Source organism: Embiotoca jacksoni, unplaced genomic scaffold, assembly GCF_022577435.1.
Source record: "Embiotoca jacksoni isolate LCO1_2020_lvr unplaced genomic scaffold, fEmbJac1.0.p SCAF_7, whole genome shotgun sequence".
Classification (NCBI taxonomy): domain Eukaryota; kingdom Metazoa; phylum Chordata; class Actinopteri; family Embiotocidae; genus Embiotoca; species Embiotoca jacksoni.
Window position 1 is genome coordinate 21,437,580 of NW_027185425.1, and position 27,774 is coordinate 21,465,353.

The following is a 27,774-nucleotide window of genomic DNA, read 5'->3' on the forward strand; positions in this document are numbered from 1 at the left end:
TTTCTTTACACCCCCAAAAATTAAAGAGGGTTTTGTAACCCAAAGTAAAGCTTCAGCGATTACTAGTCAGAGTCAAGAAGTTCAAGAAATAATGTGATTAAACCATCATCCCATCCAAACAGTGTGGCATGCATTAAATTGATCAATGCAATACATACAATGTATAGACAACAAAAAGCAGCTCCTCTCTAAAACCAGTTACTAAGACTTGCTGGTGTATTTTGGGTGTTAGTTCAGTGGTGGGATCTGTCTAGTTATTTGTAAATGAGAATTGGTTCTCAATTGATATTACCTGGTTAAATAAAGGTCAAATAAATAAAATTTCTGAAGTCAAGAGAACACTTAATATCTTGCTAGCTTGGCTGTTATTTCAGCTGCAGTTCAAATCCAGAGAATAAACATCATTACCAATAAAATCATAAAACAAGAGAAAAAGAGGTATATCAGATCAAGCAGAAGGTCAAGAGTGCAGTGTGACAATGGTGCGCAGCCAATTACGAGAACTGCAAAATGTGAGATGCCGATTACATAATCAACCAAGGTTAACTTGTCACCACCTATTTTTGTATGACTGTTTTTTTTATAAAGACAAACCCACCCGGCAAATGAGAATACCTCAAATCTGCCCCTGCAACACTGATGCAAAAGCCTTTATCCATCTACATCCGATTACTTTTTGATGCACGTATTTTTACATGATTTCAGGCCTACAACATTCTAAAAGAAATCCGTAATAGCACACACACTCTCTCATTTCTATGGCAACAGTTGCTACAGTCAAATATCCAGTGAGCAAGCACACTGTGTACAAGCAAACATACACACCACCACCTACATTCACAAATGAAGGCAGACTTATCCTGTACACCTAGATTAGAAATGATGTGCTGCCAATGCAGCAATACAAGGACCCGTATCATGAGAGGCCTCCTGTCTTAATGAGCAGGCCCTGTGTCACACTGAAGAAATGTTTATAGGTTGAGAATGCAAAACAAGAAATGACAGTGATGTAGAAAGTGGAGGGGCAGGAAAGAAAAAAAACATCATCGTTCAACAGTGATTTCTACTTAACGGACCTAATTAATACTGTTATAATAACCACTAACCACTGAAGTTACACCATATTACACAAAAGTAGTTGTTTTTCATGTCCTATTAAAACATTGTGTACTACGCATCAGCTGATGTCAGTCACATGCCACTACCTCATGATTTCGTCATGTCAAACTCAGTGAGGAACATAATATCAGCTCACCCGCAGGTTGATCTCCTTCATCCTTTCTTGGCGCAGTTTTGACAGATTGGCAACTCTGGACATTTTCTTACAGCAGATTAACAAGGCAGCAAGCAAGTCAGAAAATATTATATCCAATATTACTCTTTGTATGCTTCTATGTAGATCTCTCAATTCCCTACCAAAGACAAAAAAAACTAAAAATATTTCCTCACTGGTCAACTGCAATGTACTTCTGCTTCTAGTGAAGTGACTGTTCCTGTGAGAAATCTGACTTCTGAATCATCACCGCCCCCTCGCTCTCTCTCTCTTTCTCTCTCACTGACTCTCACACATACACACACTACACACACGCACACACAAACACACACTACACACACGCACACACACACACACACACACACGCACACAATGTTCATCTGTCTGTCTGTGAATGCCTGGAATAGACTTTTATTTGCTCTTTACTCCATCCCACTGTGAAACCATTTCCAAATTGTTGAAATTTTACAGTAACTATTCTCACTAAAGCAAGAAAAAACAAACTGTAGCTTGTAGCTTGTTTGTTTATCAGAACTTTCAATCATACTGTAAATTTGAGAGCATGTTGTGTGTGATGTGTTGGTACCGTGACAAAAACTCAAAGGATCACACAAGCGTCAGAAAATATTTGGTAGGTACGCAGGTGAATAGAATGTGGGACCAGACAGGTGAGTGGAGTTTATTTCGCTATTATAAAGTCTTTAGTAATAAAGGGGTATTGAATTGGTTTAATACATGATCATTTAAAACATTTTCTTTCACACTAGATATTTGAAATACGTTTCACATAATTTACTGGGTGGGGAAGGCAGGCCAACGTGGGCCTTTGAATTCAATTAAAGTTATAATGGGAGCGTATAAGGATTACTGCATTGTCAGGGCCACTTTTCGAGTAAAATAAAAAATATTTATTTTAAATGTCACTGTGGACACATTGACACAATAAACTTCAGATTCAAAACAGTACAAGTGAAAGCAAATTGTGAAATGGTGGAGCAACAAAGAGCTTCAGAGCCAGCGAGAATTAAACAGACCCACCTGAACAAATGTGAATGTTTTCAACAGTGGTCCACTCACAGAAGCCATTCACACTTTTACTAATGACCAGTAGTCACCGTTGAGCCATGCAACACTGGCATCACATGAATTATCCACCATCTTCATTCTCAGTCTTCCAGAAGTACAGCATTGTTTAGCATTAACACATCTATTTTATGGTCTAAATCTCACACTGTCAGTGCACAAATATTCACATGGACTCAAGGATGAAGTGAATAGATTTTGGTGATCAAAGGTCAGAGGTAAAGGTCAATATGACCTCACGCCCCCCATATCCGTCTATTTCATTCTCGTGAATTCAATATCTCTGGAAAGCCTTGAGAGAATTTCTTTAAATTTGTCACAAAGATGAACTGATAAAGGTACCTGTAATCTCCCAAAACACATTTGTGGCCAAAACGTAATAATTCATATGGTAATTATGATGACATTTCACACAAATAGGATAGAGGATAACATTTTTATTATTCTTGACTGCCTATTATTCAAAGTCAAAACTGAGGGGCAGAGGTGGATATTATGACCATATTTCACATTTATAACAGTTAATGAAATGGTAACATCACCCCAGGTGTCCATCTAGAAATGTTGGTGAATGTATAGATCTTCTGTACTGTAAGGATTGAAGTTGTGTGTGAACGCATTTTTAATTGATAGCTTCTTTGCAGCAACATCTATATGGGTTTGGGCAGATATGATGTACTTCATAACTTGAGTGGTTAGCGGAGGCATACAAACACTCGGCAGTAATTAGTTTCCTGTCTTGGGGGTTCTACTCTAAAATTTGGAAATGGAAATCATAGTGAAACATAGTAAAGAGCAAATTAAAAAAGTATATGGATCATTACAGACAGATAGAGGAACACTGCGTGTGTGTGTGTGTGTGTGTGTGTGTGTGTGTGTAAACAAGTGAATATTAGCATTTCCTTTGTGAGGTGGCAGTAAGTCTGCACCAGTACAGCAGGAAATGTTGCAACACAGAGCCTGCAGTCCTCTTGACACACTGTTTTTAGACGAGCAGAAAAAAACATCAGCACAATCAAGTTTTAGGTTTGTCTTTACTCAAATCTATTTTTTTAACCAATGTTAGCAACATGGATCAGCCGCACAGGATCAATCCTACTGACAATTCAATTTAGGGTCAAATAGGGTCAAGACCTTACACTCGTTTAGAGTGGAACTCAACAATTCATGATGCACAAGATGTAGTGGTGCTCTCTGTGATGACCGTCATGTCTTGAACCTTCAATCTTTAGAATAAGACAGATATGATCTTACTAACTGAGCCCCCATGTCAGTTATATTTAGGGCACGAGCACCGAAGGTGCAAAAGCCCTATTGTTTTTCAAGGAATTATTTTAATTTTTCTCGTTCCTTATTATTCTTCTTCTCAAAGTGATTTGCTTTATCATATTCAAAAACTCATGAAAGTTGATACACATATGTCTCCCGGCGAAAAATGTCATATTCTAGTGGAGTTGCGAGTGTGCGTGGCCAAACGGCTCGCTCGCCGTGACACAGGAAGTTGATGTGTGAGGTTAAAGGATGCTGGAAACCTCACAAAACATGTTACATACATCCGGCGTGGTGAGACGATACATCTGATATGGGTTTTGTGAGTGGGCGTGGCCAAATGGCTCGCTAGCGCCCCCTAAACTGCAGCCCCGGCATCTGGTTTCACCTACATGCACCAAATTTATTGGACATGTGTATCACACCGAGATGTACTAAAAAGTCTCTTGGCATCATGAATTTGTTTTCGTCCAAGGGTGTGCACGTGACGTGGCGGCCATTTTGAGCATCTCGCCATGAACCTACAACTGACTGTAACTTTTATGTACATATTCCGATCTTCCTCAAAAATTACATCTTTGATAACAGTCCTGCTCTGAAGACACCTGTATGGTAATATTTACTCATAGTCATAGCGCCCCCTGCTGGAGACAGGAAACAAGACAAAAATTAAAACTGCAAGCGGGGATATGCGGTCTCTCGCGCCCTGCACATCGGGGATCCAGGGGCTCCGAACCGCCGGATCCCCGACGTGCACCGTGCGAGGGCCCGCATATCACTGCTTGCAGTTTTATTTTGACATTTGCAGTTACATAGTTATGCCTCTGGAGGGAGGAGTTCATGAAGACAGACTTCCATAGTTAATCATGATAAAATGCTGTGAACAAATGCCTGTCAAAGGGGAAAGAGATGGAAGGAGGGGACGAGTTTTTCTTTTTTAAAACCATAGTTCAGGTCAATAATACGTGTTCATAAATTGTGTTAATCCAAGTTGACTTCCTATTTTTTTGTTGTTGCAGTTAGAATCCAAAATGTTGCATTACCTCAGTTTATTGGATTTAATGTAAAATCTCCACTCACTATATGAAATTATAACTCCCTTATAACCCATTTCCCAGCTATAAATTCACTATATTTTGAGGTTTTTTTTTAACAAAGTCACAGCTGGTAACTTCAGCTCGGTGTTCAAGACCATCATCCCAGACACCCTCCAACATTAAACTCACCCGCCACACCAAACTCACCCAGCTCACTGTGCCAGCGTCCACCTGTCAGTGAATCACAAACTTCCTGACTGACTGCACGCAGCAGGTGGGGCTGGGTGTTACGACTGTGGTCGTAGTGTTGTATTTGGGCATGTCTATTTTCTTTTGTTTCAGTATGAATGAGAGTTGCAGCTGGTGTGTATGCAAATGACTGTGCAGGTGCACTATCCGGATTGGTGGAAAGCGTCCTGGCAATGATGATTGGGCTCCGGGCCAGATGACGTCGACTACTTGAAGCCGACCATGACGTTGCTCAAGGCAGGAGGAATTCCCCCCAGGATCCAACTGGCCACACACACGGCAGTTCATGACTTTGCATACCTTTAGTGGTGGAGCTTGTAGGGGTGAGTTGCCATTTCTGTTAACCATTTTCTCCTGTGTTTGGTTAGGTTAGGGAGGTAAGAGTTTGTGATTTTGTTTCATGGATTTTTAGAAAGGTTAGATGATTATGTTCCGAAGCTAGTTTTGATTTGTTTGTTGTTTTGGCCTTGGCTCACCCCGAAGGCATTTTTAGTTCAGATTCTCAGTTTTTCTAAATCGTATGAATAAATTGTTAATGGTCTGAAAAGGCTTCACGTGATCCTGTGGCTGCTTGGGACCTTGAGAAAACGGGGGCTAAAAACATATACGCATGTTATGTCTTGGCCACCCCGAGACGGGGCATAACACTGGGAAACTTAACATCCAGCACCAGGACAATCAGCACTGGCGCTCCCCAGGGGTGTGTGCTCTCCCCACTGCTCTTCTCCTTGTACATCAACAACTTTACTGCAGGAGACTCATCTGTCAAACTACTGACATTTGCAGACGACTCGACGGTCATCAGCCTCATAAGGGACAGTGATGAGTCTACATACAGACGGGAGGTTGAACAGTTGGTTCTCTGGTGGAGTCAGAACCACCTGGAGCTGAACCCGGACTTCAGGAGGAGCCCCCCAACACTGCCCAAACACACTTTAACACCCCAGGGTTTGATCTTCTTGGTAATGTGCTGCTTGAGAGACAGGTGGCCTTTGAAGGGAAGCATCTGCTCGTCAGTCAATTGAAAGTAGAGAGAAGAACCCACCTTCTGTCAAAACGTGATGGATGGTGACCTTTGACCTGACCTGTCAAGTGATTTATGACCGCTAATCCCCACCCGTTTTAAGGTCCATTAAGCAAGTAAGCAAGGTATTTATGGTGGATGACCTGTGACTCGTCTAGGTATTTACGATCCTTTTTTATATTATTTAAAAATAAGATCCAATAAATACAAAATATTCCAGTACCTGGTGAGGCCTTCCCAATAGGAGTCCCACTGTTCAAATGCTGAGCTGCTGCAGACCGTCTCGCACTCTCCCACACCCATGAGCTGATCCCTATACCCGTCCACCTCCTTCCCCCCATCCCCGATCCCCACAGTGCTGTCCCCACAGGGGCTCCGCCGGTGACTCATGTCCCCAGAGGGGCTCCGCCGGTGGCTCATGTCCCCAGAGGGGCTCCGCCGGTGGCTCATGTCCCCAGAGGGACTCCGCCGGTGGCTCATGTCCTCACAGGGGCTCCACTGGTGGTTCATGTCCCTGGCCATCTGAACCAACAAACTTGCTGGTGGTCACTTACCAAATGTTTTAGCTTCGTGTTACGGGTCCCAGGAATGGTACCACAGCAACAACAATGAATATCCTGTAGGACACAGGTAAAGTTCAGCAGCAAGGTAGGTAGGTAGGTAGGTAGGTAGGTATTTACTTTATTAATCCCCGAGGGGAAATTCTTTTTCGCTACAGCAGCATACAGAAGCAATAAGATAATAATAGAAATAATAGAATAAAATAATAGAATAGAATAGAATAATATAATAATAGAAAAGCAATAAAATAAAATAGCAGTAAATAGCAGTAAAAAATATAAATATAAAATATAAAATATAAAATGCACAGTATATACAGTACATTATATATCTATATATATTATATACAACAAACCAAGAAACACAGTCAACATATATATATATATATATGTATATATATATATATATATATATATATATATATATATATATATACAGTACAGTATATATCTATATATATTATATACAAACAAACCAAGAAACACAGTCAACAGTGTTATTGTACTGTGATGGATTTTGCCAGAGGTGAGTTATTGTACAGTCTTATTGCAGTGGGCAGGAATGATCTCCTGTATCAGGAATGATCTCCTGTATCAGGAATGATGTCCTGTATCAGGAATGATGTCCTGTATCAGGAATGATCTCCTGTATCTGGAATGATCTCCTGTATCTGGAATGATCTCCTGTATCTGGAATTATCTCCTGTATCTGGAATGATCTCCTGTATCAGGAATGATCTCCTGTATCTGGAATGATCTCCTGTATCAGGAATGATCTCCTGTATCAGGAATGATCTCCTGTATCTGGAATGATCTCCTGTATCAGGAATGATCTCCTGTATCTGTCCTTGTGACAGCGGAGCTGGAGGAATCTTTTAGAGAAAGTGCTCCGCTGTCCCTGCAGCAGGTGGTGGAGAGGGTGGACAGGATTATCCAATATGGACAATAGTTTGTTCAGCGTCCTCCTCTCCACCACCTTTTCCAGGCTGTCCAGTTTGTAGCCGATGATGGAGCCGGCCTTCTTAACCAGTTTGTTAAGTCTGTTGGTGTCTCCGGCTCCAATGCTGCCCCTCGCAAATTCTATGAGGCGAGTTGAATAGGAGGCTTTTTGGATCCGACCTCTAGTGGCACTCGGTGGTATTGCAGCTGAAGGCACTTCTGCATCGGCCTCATTTTTCAGACCCGGAACGTAGGAACACCTTTATATACAAGTTCTGTGGTCAGAACCAAACTATTAGCCTGTCCAACTAACTGGTTGAAGCTTTGCAAAAAAAATGGTCAATTATTGTATTCCAAAGTTTGGTAAAATCATCGAATATTAATGTTTTGTCTGGTTAAGTGTTCCATGTAAGCAAATCAATTTTAGCTTTGTCTCGACAGTCTGAGTGATATTTTGTACTAATAATCCTGAAGAGTTACACCCATGCAACATCTGATCTTTTGCGTTTGTGCTACCACCAGGGGAGAACAACAACTCGGTAGCTCATTCCTCTCAGACAACACGGATCTTATGCTGGATTATGACAGGACCCAAGTACATGGAGTCTCGAACCAAGCACATCAGGGAAACGTGGGCCAAACGCTGCGACAAAGTGCTTTACATCAGCTCAGTGAAGACTGATTTCCCCACTGTGGGGCTGAATGTGGGTGAGGGGAGGGACCAACTGTACTGGAAGATCATCCGAGCCTTCGAGTACATCTACGAGCACCACCTGGATGAAGCCGACTAGTTCCTGAAAGCAGACAACGACACGTTTGTGGTCAAAGAGAATCTCCGCTACGCCTTGTCCAAATATGATCCAGAGAATCCGATTTATCTAGGCAGAAGGTTTAAACCTTTGGTCAGTCAAGGCTACATGAGTGGAGGAGCAGGTTATATCCTCAGCAAGGAATCACTTAGAAGGTTTATCAAAGGGTTCAAAACTGGAGAATGTACCCACTTCTCAACTATGGAGGACATGGCTCTGGGGAAATGTATGGAGACAATGAAGGTGGAGCTAACAGACTCCAGAGACGTGATGGGGAGGCAAACATTTCATCTTTTTCCTTCAGAAAATGATCTGGTCAGAAAGCCCCTGAGACCACGGGCTGAGTTTCTGCTGTACGAATACTACGAACCAGTTGAGGTAAGCGCAAAGTCTGTACAAAGTTTTAATTAGTACTAAACTATTGGTGGCCAGCCCTCCGATGGGTGTCAAGATATTTCTGTCTGCACCAAAGTGGTTGACTAACTGCTGTCCCTAGATTAAACATGTCATTTGATATAACGTGGGGTTTTACAGCCATATCAAGGTTCTAGTCTGGTTAAGTGTTCCATGGGTGTAAAAATGAATAAACTATTTCCACATGATGGATGGCTAAAGTAAGGAAGATGCAAATAACAAACAAGCCAAAGTCTGAAAGCTTTGTGTGTTATCAAATACACACCACCCTGCTCACAGATGTGATGTGGATCATTTTATAATGTTACTCGTGGTATTCTTCCATAAATGAAGTGCTGGGCCAAAGAAGTGAGCAGGTTGTTTAAGAATAATTGGCCACAGTCTCTACCAGGTGTTTAGTGCAAGGCAGTACTTTCATTTACAACTAGTCTGCAGGGATGTACTCTGGTTAACATTATTCCGGTCCACACCTCTAACTCTCCGTTTCACTTGCATACAAATGCTCGGAAAGTTTCACTTACAGAAATCATGAGATATGAATACGAAAGCAATTTGAAATAAGGTTTTAAGTGTTCAAAATCCACACAAACAGGAGGCGCTCACATATAACATGCAAACCAAACTGAGAATATGTTGAATATACCAAACAAAAAAAGGCTTTAAATGAGTTACTGCACAGTAAATAGGGTGGTAATGATTAAGCTGGACAGTTGGGAAAGCAGAGTGTGAATTGTGTTTAGCACGCTGTGCTTTTATCTTGTTAGTCATCCAACATTCAAACATGCATGCAGTGTAACTCTAACCGCTCTTGTCTCTCTCCAGGGTCCAGGTTGCTGCTCAGATTTTGTTGTGTCCTTTCACTACATTTACAACGTTCAGCTGTATGTGTTGAACTACCTCGCATACCATCTGCGGCCATACGGATACAAATACAGATTTAGTCCTGATGAAAAAGCCGATGTTAGTGTCTGAGCACTAACTGGAGGAGAGGCCAGCTGTATCTGCAGGTTTCAGAGCCATGTTGAACTTCTCACCATAATACAGTTCATTTTGTGTTACCCTAAATATAAAACTTTTCCGCCACCTGCCCAAGTGTTCCTTCCAAGGTCGTATATCAACTGTGAAGACTGTGTCCATGATGTTCGGGAGTGTGAGTGGGTACGTTTCACTAAGCTGTCGCCTCGTGTAAGGCGACTAATGGAAAATGAAATGTTCAAGTGATGCATCCCTTAAATATTCCTTTTGTGATGATATCATCACATAGGACGATTACTAAGAGTGATCTTATCATTGTACCTGAAGACGGGCGACTTTTCTCTCTGAAAAAAACATCTGCAGACATTTTGTGTTGATGCTACTGAACACCAGCTTAACGTGCAGCTTGACAGCAACTTGGATAAAGCAGATGTTGTGACAGGCGGAGTTTTTGAGTCAAATCTGGGGGAATATCCAGTAATACTTTTGCCATATATTGAAAAGGCTAATTTATTGAGTGGCATATTTAAAATAAAAAAGGCTTGTATATTGCAAATAGGGATCAGAAAAGCTGGAAGAAAGGCCAAAAAATGTATTTGGTTTGTTTGTTTGTTTTTTAAAGGAAAAAGATGCTGTTGTACCTGCTTTTCCTGAAAATAAAGCTACATTTTGTTGTTTATAGGACATCAAGATAATAATGCACTATCAATACTCATACTTTGCACATATCAGCTCACTGCACTATCCAGCAGCTCAAAAACCCAGCCAGGACTGTTGCCATGTCAAGACCATAGATTCTGTATAAAGATGTTTTACCACTTCATCCCACTGTACAAAAGTGAAGCCAAACTATCATGGAGATGGGTGGAGCCATCTGATTGGTGACATCACCTGCAACCCCAATGTGGCTAAATGTCACCACACACTCACTTCATGTAGCTCAGCTGCTGCAATACAACACTCGCTGATCACTTTTAATGGTCTCAATAAAAATGATCAAAAAGTGTCACTGTGTGAAGAATAATGGGACCGTCTGATCCACACATTTCGATGATCAATGTTACAGGACACACTACTATTCTTTCTCCTGGAGACTAATTTATATTAGTGAGGCACAATACTTGATTCATATTAATCTATTATAGATTCATTCATTATTGACGAGACTAATGAAGACCAATCATAGCTGGCTGTTTTTATGACCTGTATGATGTCATCAGGAAGGAGATGCCAAGGACAGACGAATGCTTTAAAGCTGTGTGCTTGACAGAGTCTGTCTTTAGAAAAGCCTGAAAAAGGAAGAAAATATGATTGTGAACCTGACAGCCTGAGCACTTCATCTTGGCACCCAAAGCTGCTCTTTTTGTTGAAACGTTGTGTCCAAGATGCCACAGTTGCCATCGTCCATGAGACACTTCCCAGGAATGAATGATCAAGTACTGTGCCTCATTTTTTGTCCCCACACCCTTTGCCTTTCAGGTGATGCTATTTTTATGTGGACAGAACACAGCATTACATGTTCAGATAGATGTTGCTTTCATGTTCATGTGATAAAGATAAAGCTACTGCTAGCCACCGGTTAGCTTAAAACAGAGTCTGGAAACACGGCTACCCTGTCTCTGTCCAACAATCACAAAGGTCACCTGCCAGCACCTCTTAAACTCACTCATCAATATGTTGTATTTCATTTGTTTTATCTGTACAAAAATGGTGTAAAGGTATCAAATGGTGGTGTTATGGAAGGGTTATGACCAGGAGCAGCACCTACTTTCTCTGCAACACCAGAAAGTGACTGCTGCTGCCCAAGAAAAGTACATAAATCCAAAAACGTTTTCCATGGCTGCTAGTTGTTGCTGTGTTTTTACCAGAACAATGGACTCATCTAACTCTCAAATAAGTGTAATTGAACAGTTGCCTCACATACCAGCATATTTTGGGGCATCGTGATGGAACCAGGAGATTTAACCCCACAATCACAGCATCCACAGTTGCTTGTCTTGGCTGGGGACCTTTCATTCCTGCCTGTGTTTCTGTCACTGATTGTCACTGGACATTTTGTTACAGTCTCTAATGTCAGAATTGAGATGCTGATAGAGGCTTCAGACCTCCAGTTGTGTGTACTGGATGTCAAAGCTCTGTCTCGGTTACACTTTAAAAAAAAGGTTATTAAAATGGACAGCGTTAAATTCTGTAAGAAATTATTTTATTCATTGAAAAAAAGGTTATTTTGTATATCTACTTACTATTCCTTCTCATACTTGTACAGTGTTAAACAATAAAGGATATTTTACAGTCATGTGCCTCTTTTCATACAACATTCATTGGAGGTTAATAGATTTAGTGAAGAGGAAGTCAAACAACTACAACTTAAGAAGGGGACACTGACATAGCTACAGCATGATGTGGACATCCTATAAACAGGTTACATTGTGTTTCCTCAAAGGTTCAATCTTAAAGAAACATCTACACTACACATCCCACAATTTAATACCCTCAATTAAAATATAAAATGTTTGGGGTCCATAAACTACATCTGTAACAACAGTATATACAGTAGACTTTATTCACATTGCAGGTGGAAGTACCTCAATTCTGACCTTTGTTTTTTGGTCTGTGCCGTATTATTTAGTGTTTAGTCATACAGATTAAGATGCAACTATCAGTTATTCGGCGATTGCTTGACACAACAACTCACATAGACACGTATGTAGGGATGCAGAGTTAGAACAAACTAATTGTGCATTCATTGCTGACGTGAACACTGCGAGATCCTGGTCAAACACACTGTGACGAGTAACAGGAACACTTTCAGACACGGAGGGAAAACAGGTATGTCTTCGTCTGTTTGTTTTTCTGTAACAGATATTACCCACAAACCACTTCTCCTGACTGAAACGGATTCAGATTGGTGATTATACTGTCTACCATATAACAGTAAGTACATTACTCATGGTACTGATGTTGAATGTGGTGGCTTGTAATTGAGATAACACAGGTCATCATCAGTGTTCGTCTTAATGAATCCAGGTAATCCAAAGAGGGGCAGACTACGGTGAACCTGCCTCATGACATGGACCCCTACAGGTCGGTGTATGAATGAAGCTGTGTGTCAGCCTGAACCAAAACTTGACAACAATGGAAAGAAAGTGAGAATAAAATAAGTATTGAACAAGAGCACCTGCAGTGTGAATGCGGTCTGAGAGACGGTGTGGAGGTCCAGATCTGCTCTCCATCATCTCCTTCACCTGCAGCGGTCCACAGAGTGCGACCAGGACTCCAGTCAAACGGCAAATCCTGCGTCACCAGTCCACTCTGCTGCTCAGTGACGTTGATGGAGCTTTGTACGCACCCTTCTCCAAACAGTCTGTTACGTGTAGACACAGGTGTTCCTGCAGCCGGCTTCAGTCTCAAAGTTATTTGCGTTGCCTTGACAGCCTCCGTACCAGAACTGAGCACAGGCGTTGGCCTCGGGGTCGTAGTACCAGCGGACCACGTACTGCCGACAGGGACCGGGGTTGAGAGGCTGACCGCACTCCTCACCTGAAACAACAAGAAGGGTGTAAACTGTTTCACCTGGACTGATAAATTACTGCTGACATTTCAGCTATATTTCACAGTTTCAACATTGTCAGGTCATTCTATGAATCCTGTTGGCATCACTGAGATAGAATGAGATATTCAAAAGGGTTTCTGATCAGCTACAACATACAAACACTCCATCACTGGTAAAAGCCAGAATTTGAAAATGGAATTTTAGTCAAAGTAAAGGCATTTGTAGCAAGGTTGGTGCTATCGGGGTCTCTCCTGGACACAGATGACACGCTCAGTCGTACCTTCGGGTGTAAAATGCCTTTATTTGCCCTGCCCATACACCAATGTCTCCGTGCAACTGCTCCTCCTCTTCCTCCTTCTCCCTGCTCCCTTTATAGGGGAGAGCTCATCAGTCCCTATTTGGCTCAGCTGTGCTCATTACACCTGCCTGGCATCGTTCCCTGAACCACTCCTCCCTCCCACTCTCTACCCCCTGCAGCTGAGCTAACCACACCCCGCCACCACAGCATTCTAAAGAGAAACATACACTCACTGACCACTTTATGAGGAACACCGTATGAATAGAGCTTCAGTTCTTGGTGTCATAGATTCCAACAGATGTTGGAAATATTCCTTTGAGATTCTGCTCCAAGTCGACATGATGTGTCAACATGGAGCAGAATACGTCTGCAGGAATTAAGTGATAAATGACATAATATCACCTCTGCAGATTTATCAGCTGAACATTCATGCTGCCAGTCTCATGTTCAACCACATTCCAAAGGGTGGAAGCCACTGAACTCACTGTCATGTTCATGACATTATCCCAGTTTGAGATGAATTCTGCTCTGCGACATGATTCATTAGCATGCTGGCAGTAGCCACTATAAGATAACTTTGACATTAAAAACATGATTGATTGGATCTAAGGGACAACCAATCACACATCAGTCAGCAGTGGTAAACTTCAGATATTGTTGCAGAGTCACTGAGATCACAATTTTTCTCCATTTTGATGTTTGATTTGAACAATAACAATAAGATCCTGTCCTGTATTTGCAGGAGTTTATATATGCCCATAGTGTCAAATGAATAATGAAACAAATGAGTTGAACTAGACACAGACTTACATTTTTGTCTCAGTGGTGAGCTTTTTATTCTAGCTAGTAACGTCAGCTATCAATAAATCAGCAGAAGAACAGAGTCTCCCTCACCATCTGAAATGGATCTGACAACGTCTGATCAGATCATACAGTAAGCTTTGATTAAAAGCTCTATTATTTCATTGTTGGTTTTCTTTTTTGTAAATGCGGTTCCTTGTTAAAGTCATCCATTGTCTTGAGTAGGTAGAACACATTTTAGATCAGGTTTCTGTTTTTTTTTTTTCAATAATACATCAGGCACTGCTGCTTTTTCACAAGTCTAATTTGGATTAAATAGAAAATTGTGGGCCTTAATTGACTTCACACATTAAAAAGGACCAATAAAATGTGTATGTGGTTAAGAAGGCCGGCTCCATCATTGGCTACAAACTGGACAGCCTGGAAAAGGTGGTGGAGAGGAGGACACTGAGGAAACTATTATCCATATTGGATAATCCTGACCACCCTCTCCACCACCTGCTGCAGGGACAGAGGAGGACGTTCTCCAAAAGACTCCTCCAGCTGCTGTCACAAGGACAGATATAGGAGATCATTCCTGATACAGGAGATCATTCCTGATACAGGACATCATTCCTGATACAGGAGATCATTCCTGATACAGGAGATCATTCCTGATACAGGATATCATTCCTGATACAGGAGATCATTCCAGATACAGGAGATCATTCCAGATACAGGAGATCATTCCTGATACAGGAGATCATTCCTGATACAGGAGATCATTCCAGATACAGGAGATCATTCCTGATACAGGAGATCATTCCTGATACAGGAGATCATTCCTGCCGACCGCAATAAGATTGTACAACAACTCACCTCTGGCAAAATCCATCACACAACAATAACACTGTTGTCTGTGTTTCTTGTTTGTTTAAATATATATATATATATATATATATATATATATATATATATATATATATATATATATATATATATATATATATATATATATATATATATATATAAACTTTGCACTATTGTTTAGTTAGTTTTAATTTAATTTAATTATTCTATTTTATTTTATTATTGTATATACTGTGCATTTTTATATTTAATATTTTTTACTGTTATTTTATTTCTTTCCTGTATCTATAAATGCTGCTGTAGCGAAAACATGTCCCCTTGGGGATTAATAAAGTATCTATCTATCTATCTATCTATCTATCTATCTATCTATCTATCTATCTATCTATCTATCTATCTATCTATCTATCTATCTATCTATCTATCTATCTATCTATCTATCTATCTATCTATATCTCAGCTCCCTATTATTGAGGATATGGCATACTCTGCAAGTGGTAGAGGAAGGTTTTTACATAATTTATGTAAATGAAGTACAACCCAGTTTCCAAAAAAGTTTGAACACTGTGTAAAATGTAAATAAAAACGGAATGCTATAATTTGAAAATAATGTAAATCCATATTTAATTGCAGATAGACCAAAGACCACATATCAAATGTTGAAACTGATCACGTTTCTATCTGGTTTCTTCTTTGGAGTTTTAACCTGCATTTGTGGACGCAGTGATGAACTGTGTTCACAGACGATGGTTTCCACAAGTGTTCCTGAGCCCATGCAGTGATTTCCACTCCAGAATAGTGTGTTTTTAATGCAGTGCTGCCTGAGGGCCCAAAGATCACCACCATCCAATATTGGTTTCCAGCCTTGTCCCTTGTGTTCAGAGATTTCTCCAGATTCTCTGAATCTTTTAATGATATTATGAACCGTAGACGATGAAATCCACTAATTCTTTGTAGTTTTACGTTGAGGAACATTATTCTTAGATTGTTGAACTATTTTCACACAGTCTTTCACAGAGTGGGAAACCTCTCCCCATCTCCACTGCTAAGAGACTCTGCCTCTCTGATATCATATTTTTTATACCCAGTCGTGTTACTGACCTGTTGCCATGGTAACCTAATTAGTTGTGGGATGTTCCACCAGGTGTTTTTGTTTTTTTTTTACTTTTTTTTTTAACAAGGCCTTTTGTTGACATGTTACTGGCATCAAAATAGAAATGAGGATGTACATTTTATGATACAATAAAATTTCTGTTTCAACATTTGATATGTTGTTTTTTTTCCTTTTTAAAAAAAGTAAAATATGGGTTTAGATGATTTGCAAATCATTGCATTCTGTTTTTATGTAAATTTTACACAGCATCCCAACTTTTTTGGGAACGGGGTTATAAAAGTTCTAAATGCTATTGTTTTTGTTTTATTGTTGAGTTACAGGCAACAAAATATTCTCATCGGATCTGCAGTAATGTACTTGTCATGCAGAATGGCTCCTGACAGTGTTATATTTTCATAAAATTGAAAGAAGCATGAAATTTACAGTATTTGATTAAATGTCCATTGCAACACTGAGCCCCATTAACAGGTTGATGTCTTTTTGAGCTGTGTGGAGTACTGAAGTTCCACTTCTTACCTGTCCAACTCACAGTGCAGTTTATTTACATGTCACAAATAAAATCACATAACCCTCTCTGAAAAATTTCTATTTTTTATGGTTTATACTTTTTGCTCTAAAGGGAATGTTTGGTTTCACCAAAATAAATGTGATGGAGTTGTTAGACAGGTTGTACTGAAGTGTTTGTAGTACAAGACTGAAACAGTCTTTCCAGGAAAGAGACATGTTTGAGCAGCGGGGTGTGTCAGGTATTTATCTGCTTGTTTACCTGATGCTGTTGAGTCTGTCAGGGGTGGAGGAGGAGGGCTGAAGGGTGCCTGAGTGCTCTCTGCCTCGTACAGCCAGTCGGTGGGACTCTGAGGACCCACCAAAGAGGTCTCTCCTGGGCCCTGCTTCCCCGTGCCACCAGGAGAGGCCAGCGTGATGTCCGGCAGCTCGTTCCAGGGCTCCACCAAGAATTCAGTACCAACCTGGTTCTCATCGAGCTGCCCCGACTCAGCAGGCCGAACTGTTACTGCCTCCTCTGGGAGTTCAAGCTGAGAAGTAGAGAATGAGCACAGGTCAGATACACACAAATACATCTTATAGTTTGAATGCAGTCTCTTCAGGCCACCATTCAGCCAGTGAATTTGCATAATTTCAGAGGATGAAAATCCACCTCCAGACACATGTTTGAGAGACACAACCAGGTGAGCATCATATCATCTTTCTGCAGCCTGATCACCATGAAGTTCAGTAATATGTATTGTTCCCAGAGGATGATCTGGTGTTCCACTTTTCTTTTTTCTGGAGTTATTGTTCAGCCAGATTTTCACCCTGATGACCATCTGAAAATATGCTGACCAGACTGAATGAAATGAGCTGTGGATGGTCATCTTCCCCAGAGGATGAAGCTAAATCTGTACAATGACCTGTCCTCTAGCGCCACCATCAGGTCACAGTTTTCAACTTGTACTGACAGAGTGTCTGATGAGCACATTCATGTTTCCTCTAAAATGACTTCAGATGTTTTGTCTTCAGGGTTTTTGTTTTCCTGAAATTGCAGTTGAAGCACTGATTCATTTGTGAAGTCTTCCAGGTTGGAAAAGTTAGATTTTCTGCTCGACATGGACAGAAATGTTAAAATGTGACTGAACATTAAACAAACAAACAAAAACATAAAGCGATACTGTCAACTCTTTATAACCTCAAATGTCCATATCAGTATTTGTCTTAAAAAATATATTTTACTCAGGCTCTAATCCATAGGCTACTTTTTTGTTGACCTGATAACTAAACTACTTGCAAAGGAAAAAACATGGTGCAGTTTATTTTATGCACATGTAATGATCCTACTGATACACTCTTCATTTCTATATGACAGCCCCGCTGTGACTGAACTTTAAGAAGAAGCAGACTGACCAACATACCAGCATCCTGAGAGCCATGCTACTAGCACGGCTAAAAGACAACAAACACCAGTCTCTACAAAATGTAACCCTTTTTTGTTACAGCTTTTAGGGAAAGTTAAGGCACAGCCAATGATCATGTATAAAATACGGTGTGAGTTTATCAAAAGATAACAAGTCTTAATGTAACTAAGCATCAGCTTTATATTTTCATGCATTAAGTCTATCTGTTATGCCTTACTTGTATGTTTTCCTCCACTGGGAACTCTTGGGAGTGGCTGTCCTCCGGAGCTCCTGGGCGGGTTTCCACAGATGGAAAGACCGAGTTTGGTAGAAAGGCCATCGTGTCATCCTGCTCACATATCTGACTCAGTATGATACTTTCCAGAGCTGTAACAAACAAACAACAAACATAGAGGTAACATAAGAAGAAAGGTTGTTCTAGGTTGAACTCATCACATGAGATATAGAGAAAAGAATTGTATGAGGTGATGATTTACACAAAAAAAAACAAAGTAGTGCTTGACTTATTTTTACAGGTTGTCAGTGGCACTAGTGTGACTTGTTGTCCCCCCATGCTGTGACGCTGGTCACCTGACATACAAAGGGCAATCAAAAAGTTCCAAGATTTTAGTTTAGCCGTCATCCTCTTCAGATCAATCCTCATGCTGGATGTTAACAGTGTCAAAGCGGTGACCCTTTAGGTTTAATTGAATTTTGGAGAACAGAAAGAAGTTGCAGGCAGACAAATCTGGCAGGTAAGGAGGGAACAACTGTCGCTCCCTATTTCGCTGTCATGAGAAACTCAACTATGCGAGTGTGTTGTAATGTTTGAAAACCTAAGGTTGAGGCTTTTGTCCCGAATGTTTTCCCTCAGATGTCTCAATACCTCACAGTACAACTCACTGTTGACAGTCTGATCTGAGGGACAAATTCACGGCGCACAACCCCACGAATGTCAGACAGGACCACCATTATAATCTTGGTTAGTCTCTGATGTACTTTATTAACAGCACTGATAAAAATCAACATTCTCCAAACGTCACTGATGTTGTGGTGTTAATAAATAAACTGCATCGGGAGCTCTCAGTGTGCCCGATTTACTTTACAATCATTAGTTAAAAAGCCCAAGCTGCCTTGTGAAAGTTGTCTTTTGTGCATAAAATGACTCAGTATCACTCTGTGATTACTGAACCAGATGAGTAGATCAAAAGGATTTAAATTGTTACCCCTTTATATTTAATTTAATTGCAACTCATTTGTAGGTTGTATTAAAAAAAAAATGTTATTGTAATTATTTATGTAATTAGGATTAAATATGTAGAACATCCACCAAACCAGTCTGTGGGATTTTAGACAGGTCTGTTCATGTGTCCACGCTCTGCCCACTGATGCCATGAAATAGCCCTCCACTGACTACACTGCACTTTAAACCTGGTTTGAGCTGGCGGAGGCACAAATTTGACACCTAAACTGCACTGCACATCTCTACATCCTGTTGCATCATTCTGCTCATCTCTGAGCAGCCGGGTTCACGTTGATCTACAAAAAAGTGCAGAAAACAGCCACTTTCACTGCTAAACCTGCACTGGTTACAGAAATAGGGCCCTTAGTGTGTTTGTCAAATGGAATGGGTGAGAATTTGTATCTCAGTCCGTGTTTGACAATACAAAGACGCATTGTTCCTTTATCCATAAGCATGTTTCTTCCCATTTTCACTCCTTTTTTTTACAGGGTTTCTGTATAGTTCCTACATGTCTGTCTTATTCCTGCTACATACTGACAGTTAGGCTAAAGAAACATGAGAAGAGACAGTTTTCCAAGAGTACAGGAACAATGTGGATGAAACATTATGAGCCAAACTGTCAGATGACAGTCATGTCACGTGGAGGGAATTAATGTGAATCTCACTCACCACAAGGAACACCCAGCTCAGCATGGCCAAGAGTGGAAAGTTATGAATTTTAATTAGAGCCCCCAGGGTTTGTGTTGGGGGGAGGAGGGGCTTTGCAGGGGCGTATGAACAGCAGTAGCAGTGATGGCAGCGGCCGCAAGGCTTTCAGGTGAGAGGTATGAAACAAGGCATAAGTAGGTCATTTTTGTATAGCTTGTGCTTTTATACATCATTGTGAATCTCCACCATGAAAAGTCAAACTTAATCCCCTGCAGCTGGTAATGAGAAGCCAGAACATTGGATTGGATGAGCAGAGATAATGGTAACACAAGACAGACAGAATAATATAAACACCAGCAGCTGAGTGTGATGTCTGTGAGCTCAAATTTCATTTCAATTTTAAATTGAGTTTTGGTGCAAAGTGCATCAGTAAAATTTCAAGGGTTCACATTATGTTGTAGTAAAGCGGTTGAGTATAGACCAGTTTGTTAATAGTTGTGTCAACATGCCAACGTTGTGTTTTTGCTTACTGGGGAGTGCCCTGAAGTCATCAATGAGGTAGACATGCTCTTCATCAGGATCAGAGGCAATAACCGTCATCTCAGCCTGGAAGTCTTCATACAGAGGGTCGGTCTTGTTCACCACTCCTATAACAAACATCTCAATTCCTTCTGCATGGGCCACTGCGGCTGTTTCTTCGAACTGCATCACATCACGCGGGTCAGCCTGACCGTCCGTTAAAACCAGCGCCACTTTCCTCACACCGGGCCGAGCGGCCCGGAACAGCTGGTTGGCTCGATGGATGGCGCTGCCCGTGAAGGTGCCCTCGCCCAGGTACGGCATTTTCCTGATGACGGCCTTAACATCTTCCTGGCTGGACTGTTGCTGCAGGCTGACCACCACCATGTCCACGTGGCTGTACAGCACCACCCCTATCCGGCTCGCTTCTCGGCTCACCGTCAGCCGGTCGATAAGAGCGTTCACGAAGTCCTTCACCACCTCAAAGTTTTCTGGACCCACACTCTCTGAGCTGTCAATCACAAACACCAGCTCCAGAGGGCTGTCACTGCACTTGAGACCACAGCCTGGGCAACAAATGGAATAGATAAATTGGGCATTAAAAAAACTACATGAGTGGGTACAAAAACCAGAATAAGAGTTAAAAAAAAATCTTTGCAACCAGTACCATCTCTGAGCAGCTTATATTGTCATTTAATGGAACTGAATACACTTCAATATTTCATTTCACTTCCTGCTTAAGTTGATGTCCTGAGTATGATCTATGTTGTTTCAAAAAAATGTCAACCTAATTCTCATTTATCAGAAACATTTGCCTCTAAATAAGCAACACAAAAAGATGACAAATGATTGAAGACTATACTGCTTTAAAACAATAAAACATACCACAGATTTCCTTAATTATCCTGATGACTTCTTCTCTCTGTGTATCAAAGAACAAAAGCAGCCAAAAAAATTAAGGTCTTTGTTTTCATCGTTAAAACATACAGTTTAGTGGGATTTCTGTCAGTCAGTTACTCACTGTCAGCCCTGGTCCCCCCTTTTCTCCAGACCTCCCCTGTAAGGTTAAACTCAGGTCAGGAAGTAGAATAATAACGTGTTTGGGCAAGATAACTTGATGGAAAGAAAATAAGATGAGTTTTATTTTCTTTGCCTGTGGCTTGAGAAGTTCCTAGTGTCTCATTTACAACGTCTTTTACGACGTCTACTAGACGATGTCCATATGTCCTTATCTTGTGACCTACAACTGAACTTAGATCTAAAGGGAGTGGGGGTGACTGTCAACTGCTTGTCACACAGTATAAAAGCTGCCCTATGGAGGAGAGACGTTGAGCAATGCTGGACATCTTTCTTTGAGTGTACATGTATTTGCTCCTTCTTGCAAGAATAAATGTCCGATATGTTTGATTTTGAATCCAGCCTCTGAGTAATTTCTCTAACACAACTTAATGGTGACCTCATGTAAAGGATGCTCTGATCCATTTCGTTATCAGCTGACATTCATTGCAAACTTTAAATTTGCATCAGTAATAAAAAAAAACATATAGATACATATTAAGATAAAGAGATGTGTGATTATGCATGAATGCAGCTTGATTTGCCATATTTTGACACTAAGTGGAAAAAAATGTATGTGAATTCTCCACATCTTGTGATTCACACACTTTGATTTATTATTTTTAAGACCTAAAAATCATCTCTCGTATCGCGGCATTTTCCTGTTGTGAGGTTTAATAAACAGGATGTGCTTTTCATTGTATCCTTTACAAAGTCCACTAATAATAATTGTATTTTTGCCAAAACCTTTTAATAAGATGACATTCATCAACGAACATCTATGGTACCGTGCGCATTCATAAGTTTCAGCCTGGACTCCTGTAACTGCATGAGTAGGACACTTCTGGAGCTCACCAACATGATGAGTCATTTCCTACATTAAGACAGTCGATAATATGCTTTTACCTACTTAGGTGTAAAAAAAAAAAAAAAAAAGTCCAAATTTGTGTCACTGACAATTTGATGCGAACCATCATCATTAAAGTTGGTGCCTGCCCCACAGCTTCTTGTGTCATTTGGGACCGAATATATTGACGACCTGTGCAGTAGTACGTTGGCTGCAGGAGTGTTTTGAGAGAATGTGACTTTTGCAATCCAGTGTAACGAGCATTAATTCAGGTTGACTGCAGCCGAGCCTGGGAAGAACACAACTACCGAATTTGACATGTATATAGATGATATGTGGAGCTAACATTAGGCATAAGAGTATAGGCATTTGAGTATAAATGTGCTTTTTAGACCTTTAAGTACATTTAGTTCAACCACCTAAGTTGGCGTTACAATGTTGACTTTAACACTACTTCAGCAGTATTTATGACATTGTTATACAGGGTGGAACATGCTACATTACCATTGATCCAGGTGATCCAGGTTCTCCATAGTCTCCCTTGTCTCCTTTCTTTCCCTTGTCTCCAGGAATGCCTCGATCACCCTAAATGTGTGTGAAAGCACTTTTTACGACAGCAAATTTGGAGCACTGGTAATTGAAGACAATATGTAACAGGTCATACAATCATCCTCACATCAGCTGACTTGTTTGTACCTTCTCTCCAGGAAGACCATCCCCTGATGTCCCCCGAGGGCCAATGGGTCCCTGAAACCCAGGCTCTCCCTGGTAACAAAGATGGGTGAATTGGTAAAAGGAACAAGGGTGTCATCAGCATATCTGCCCAATGTTTAGTTTAAAAAATTCAAAAATGTATTAAACCTATCCACAGTATGAGTAAAAATAGCCGTGTTGATGTTTTGTCATTGATGTCAAAGTATTTGTTGCAGAGATATCTACCGATGTTAGCATGCTAACCTGCAAGCATTAGCTTGCCATGTGTCGTAATACAACTTTGTACCACAAGATGGTTCAGTGAGTCCCTGTAAAGTCTGCCTCATTCCAACATCAGAAGAAAAAGTAGTGTATTTGAACTTCTAGTTCCGATGAATGGAAGTGTAAACACAACGATGAGTGAAACTCCTGGTGAACCAGAAGCAGAACAAGAGCTAACATCCTCCGCTGGAGAGACAACTGTTGGAGAGTAAAGGAACAAAGTTCGAAGCTGAACTCGCTAAGTGTCTGGTGAGTAAACAGCTGTTAATGCTAACGGTTGCTGTGTAGTGATGGCTCTTAAAGGCACCTGACAGTATCACGTCAGCGGTGTTCTGACCATCGGTCATACGGAGACTCATCCCTGTGAGCTGCCACAACTGCACAGCGGTGAACCAGCAAAAATTTAACATTTTCATAGTTCTTTTCCATTGCTGTTGGTCTTTTTCCCTTTGTGTGTCTGTGATTCAAACTGCGCATGAGAGCGTGTTGCTATTGGTCCGGACCAGCTGATGAATTCATCGCTGAGTTTCTTTACACAGTACAGCTCTGTATAACATTACTGACAGTGTTTAGTTTGCTTTTTGTTGATACACCGGTCAGACCAGATACAAAAGCTCACATGACGAGCTCGTCATCTATCTACAGAACACAGGTCTTTTTATTTTGCAGACAAACTAGGCGTACCGACCTTGTTTGGACAATTTCAAATGCAAACAAAATTCTCAATGCCGTTGATTATCAATAAATCCTTAAGATATAATATGAATAGGACCTCCCATTTCATGTTCATGGTCGAAGGTGAGTAACACTGATATAAAAAGTCAAATAATTGTCCTTAGCTCTTTTACCCTGCTTTGGCCGGCTCAGTACAGGTCTGTACCTGTAGCAGAACTCTGGATTCTCATATGCTGAATAACTTTCTCTCTCCTCATCATCTAAACCTTAGTGCTTCAATATTTGAGTAGAGCCGAGCCGACAAAAGAAGTCTGATTGTGTTGTGCATAAAATGCAACTGGATTGAGCTCAAAAGATGGTTGGGATCAAAAAGCTACTTTCTAACATTATTTGAGGTTCTACTGTTTCCATTTATACGGATGGTTTGGTGATAGATAAAATCAAGTAGAAGGGAGAAGTCAGGAGACATTTTCAGTGTCTGAATTTAGTCTGTGCTTACAGCTGTTTCTTGGAAGCAGTACATACCATACAAATTCAATCTGTATCAAAGTATTAAAAGTACCAGTAGAAGGGATTTCTAAATGTATTTGTGGTGAGCATTACTTATTTCTGTAAGTGTGTAGCCATACAGCTGAAAAGTAGATTTCAGAAGAAATCTATATTAGTTTTAAATGTCTTCAGTATTTTTCTACAGTGTAGAAAAAAAGGCAAAAGTTAAGGAAAAACCCTTGAATGACTTATACATGCTTGTACATTACAGTTTGCTGACAAAGACCATGACATGCATTTGGAAGCTTATAGAAAAACAAGTAAGCAAACCTTTAGCTAACTTGGGTTTTGTTTTGGGGGGTAAATAAACTCTTTCCAAGGTCAAGAATACAAACTATATCTGCAAACCACTAGCTCTAAATGCAAAAATCAGTTTGTTTGATTTTGGGGGAAATTCCAGTTAAACAACCCATTAATTTTTATTCAAGAATACCTTTGGGCAATGATTATAAATGTCTGCATATGCAGCATGCGACTACACCACAATGTACTTTATCTGAAATTAACAATAACCACAAATTGATTTCTAAACTTTCTTTATCAGGAAATGAATTTCATGAAGAAACTTTCTCAGCCTGAACATATTGATCAAGCTGAGGGGCATTCCTCTCTCACAGGGATTTGCACCAAAGGCTTGAAGATTACATTTCATTACCTTTCAAAATTAATAGTAGGCCGTTAGTAGTCAAAATGCTTTTGCCCTATGGAACATCTATTGTTACCACAATTATGCTGATATCTGGATAATAACTGCATTACTACACACTGTGATACCGCTTTACCTGGAGGAATATTAGTTTATCATCTAGGCTTTGCTAGGGGGATGCCTGGTCTCACAGAAGCCCCCAGTTTCACAGTAATTTACTACTTTATTTTTATTGCTCGGTGAAATTTTTGAATACATTGAACACAATTACACACCGAGAATTCTGACACTCAAATGAAATTGCAGACGTGCAGCGCTGTAAAAAGTAAACAGGAAGCTGTTAAAACAAAGCTACATAATCTGGGGGAAGATACATAGATTATTAGCTGTGTTGTATTAATAACATTTATCAATCTTTTTCTGTGCAATAAAAACTGGTCTACAAAAGGGCAATGATCCAGTGTGCGACTGGAAAGTACAAATGTGTTTTGTGTTTTTTAAACTGTGTAAACCTATAGTCCTAAAAGTGATCACACTAAGCTGTGGGGACATGAGCCACCAGCGGAGGCCCTGTGGGGACATGAGCCACCGGCGGAGGCCCTGTGAGGACATGAGCCACCGGCGGAGGCCCTGTGAGGACATGAGCCACCGGCGGAGGCCCTGTGGGGACATGAGTCACTGGCGGAAGCCCTGTGGGGACATGAGCCACCGGCGGAGCCCCTGTGGGGACAGCACTGTGGGGATCGGGGATGGGGGGAAGGAGGTGGACGGGTATAGGGATCAGCTCATGGGTGTGGGAGAGTGCGAGACGGTCTGCAGCAGCTCAGCATTTGAACAGTGGGACTCCTATTGGGAAGGCCTCACCAGGCACTGGAATATTTTGTATTTATTGGATCTTATTTTTAAATCAAGTTAAAATTACAGATTGTGTTTCATTTTTCTTCAAACAGCTTGTTTAAATTTGCCTATGCTATGTGACCAGAGGGTAGCAAATCACTGAGTGTGAGATCGAAGCTGTTGCAGATGCACTGGTAGCAACTAGCTGATTGTGAAGCAGTTAAACATGAATATTCAAATCCCACAAAACACCAAAAAGGAGTTAATGAAACAGAGCAGGTCGCTGCTTTCAAGAAGTTCACACCAGGAAATGAGGGAGTTGTTTTGGTCCTCTGTATCATGTTGGCTGAGGTTGAGTGATGTGACTGACATCCTGAGCTGATCTCCAAGATTGATATCAGTGTCATCAAAGCATTTATTTAACTGATTGGTATCGGCTATACTGAACTATACTTGGCTTCTTTGTTTTACGTCAACTGTCATAAACAGAGAGCATAATTTGTGGCAGCATGCAGAAGTGTACTCTGCATCGTGACATGTTCAGATAACGTGTGCAATGAAGGAAATTGATGTCTTAATGTCTCTCATGCTTGTGGTGACTTAATGTGTTACTTACAGTTTACGGTTACAAAATGTTGTCATAACACAAAGTGACAAATATCCATTACTGTCCATTTAAAGTAAGTATAACTGTGCAGAAGTGAACATTTTAAACCTAATAACTGTTGGAATGTTTGCTGTTTCAGGTGTAAATCTCTGTGGGAAGGGTTTCAAGGTAAGATAAGAAAAGCTAGAGACAGAAGACTTATGGAGAGTCCAGTGAAGCTGAACTGGAAAAAGGCTGGACAATTGAATAGCACTGTAGTTGCTGGCTCAGTATGTTCCACTTGTGCTTTGACTGCTGTCATTAACTTGGTGACTTCCAAAGATCTGTGTGCTCTGTGGTTGAAGGCTGACTGTCTGACACAATACCCTAAATGTTTGATAAACAGTGCTTACATGGACATTGTTTAATTCTGGGCCAATGGATGAGTTAATCAGAGACTTGGATGGTTTCATTTGTAGTTATCTGTTGTCATGGCAGTGCATAGAGCGACGACTTCATTTTGACCGTATGAATCCATTCATCCAAGCCAACCTACTCCACCCCAGTCTCATTGGTTCGTTTACAAACTCTACCTCAGGGTCACGTGATCGGGGGATAGCGTGTATGGTGGCTAAGGTCAGCTAAGATCAAAGGGTCCTTCCTTCCTTCTTCCTTCCTTTCCCATGGTAATTAAATAGTTTATTGCATGTCATAAATCTTTCATCAAAGTACACCTGCCAAGATCAAACGGGGTACATGACTGGAGGAAGTCAAAAAAGAGGGCGGGGTTTCGGGGTCATAGATCACTTTTTTCCAGACAGTGGGGCACATATCTCTCTCTTGCCAAACTGCAGAAACTCTTGGAGGCGGTTTTACACTGAAACCTGTCCCCCATCAGATTCTGTGACCTCATTCTTATCTTCCCTCCTCATCCCTGAACCAAACCAACCGAACCAACTGATGTGTTGCAGATTTCAGCGTAACACTGAACTGAGGCCAGACTGCTGGACGTTACAGTGAATTTATAAAGAAATTGTATTTAAGTCTTACAATTTAC

At 40.8% G+C, this 27,774-nt stretch overlaps 3 protein-coding genes across 3 annotated transcripts in view; 1 reads left to right on the forward strand and 2 right to left on the reverse strand.

Annotated features, from left to right (window-relative positions):
- Nucleotides 1-1,488, reverse strand: part of LOC138214405 (rho guanine nucleotide exchange factor 2-like) — a 48,196-nt gene extending 46,708 nt beyond the window's left edge. The window contains exon 1 of the mRNA XM_069176005.1: nt 1,256-1,488. Coding sequence (XP_069032106.1) covers nt 1,256-1,318 — 63 coding nt within the window. The 5' untranslated portion in view covers nt 1,319-1,488. The remainder of the gene's footprint in view (nt 1-1,255) is intronic.
- Nucleotides 1,489-8,015: 6,527 nt separating this feature from the next.
- c1galt1a (core 1 synthase, glycoprotein-N-acetylgalactosamine 3-beta-galactosyltransferase 1a) lies at nt 8,016-11,115 on the forward strand. Its single transcript, XM_069176563.1, is given in 4 exon segments — nt 8,016-8,621; nt 9,480-9,617; nt 9,751-9,815; nt 11,112-11,115. Coding segments are annotated over 4 exon segments (813 nt in total).
- A 744-nt stretch (nt 11,116-11,859) lies between these two features.
- col28a1a (collagen, type XXVIII, alpha 1a) overlaps nt 11,860-27,774 on the reverse strand; it is a 36,318-nt gene continuing 20,403 nt past the window's right edge. Inside the window, exons 28-35 of the mRNA XM_069176782.1 lie at nt 23,146-23,214; nt 22,954-23,034; nt 21,568-21,603; nt 21,432-21,468; nt 20,558-21,112; nt 18,375-18,523; nt 17,014-17,281; nt 11,860-13,172 (exon numbers count right to left, since the gene is read on the reverse strand). Of these exons, the coding sequence (XP_069032883.1) occupies nt 13,000-13,172; nt 17,014-17,281; nt 18,375-18,523; nt 20,558-21,112; nt 21,432-21,468; nt 21,568-21,603; nt 22,954-23,034; nt 23,146-23,214 (1,368 nt within the window). The 3' untranslated portion in view covers nt 11,860-12,999. The remainder of the gene's footprint in view (nt 13,173-17,013; nt 17,282-18,374; nt 18,524-20,557; nt 21,113-21,431; nt 21,469-21,567; nt 21,604-22,953; nt 23,035-23,145; nt 23,215-27,774) is intronic.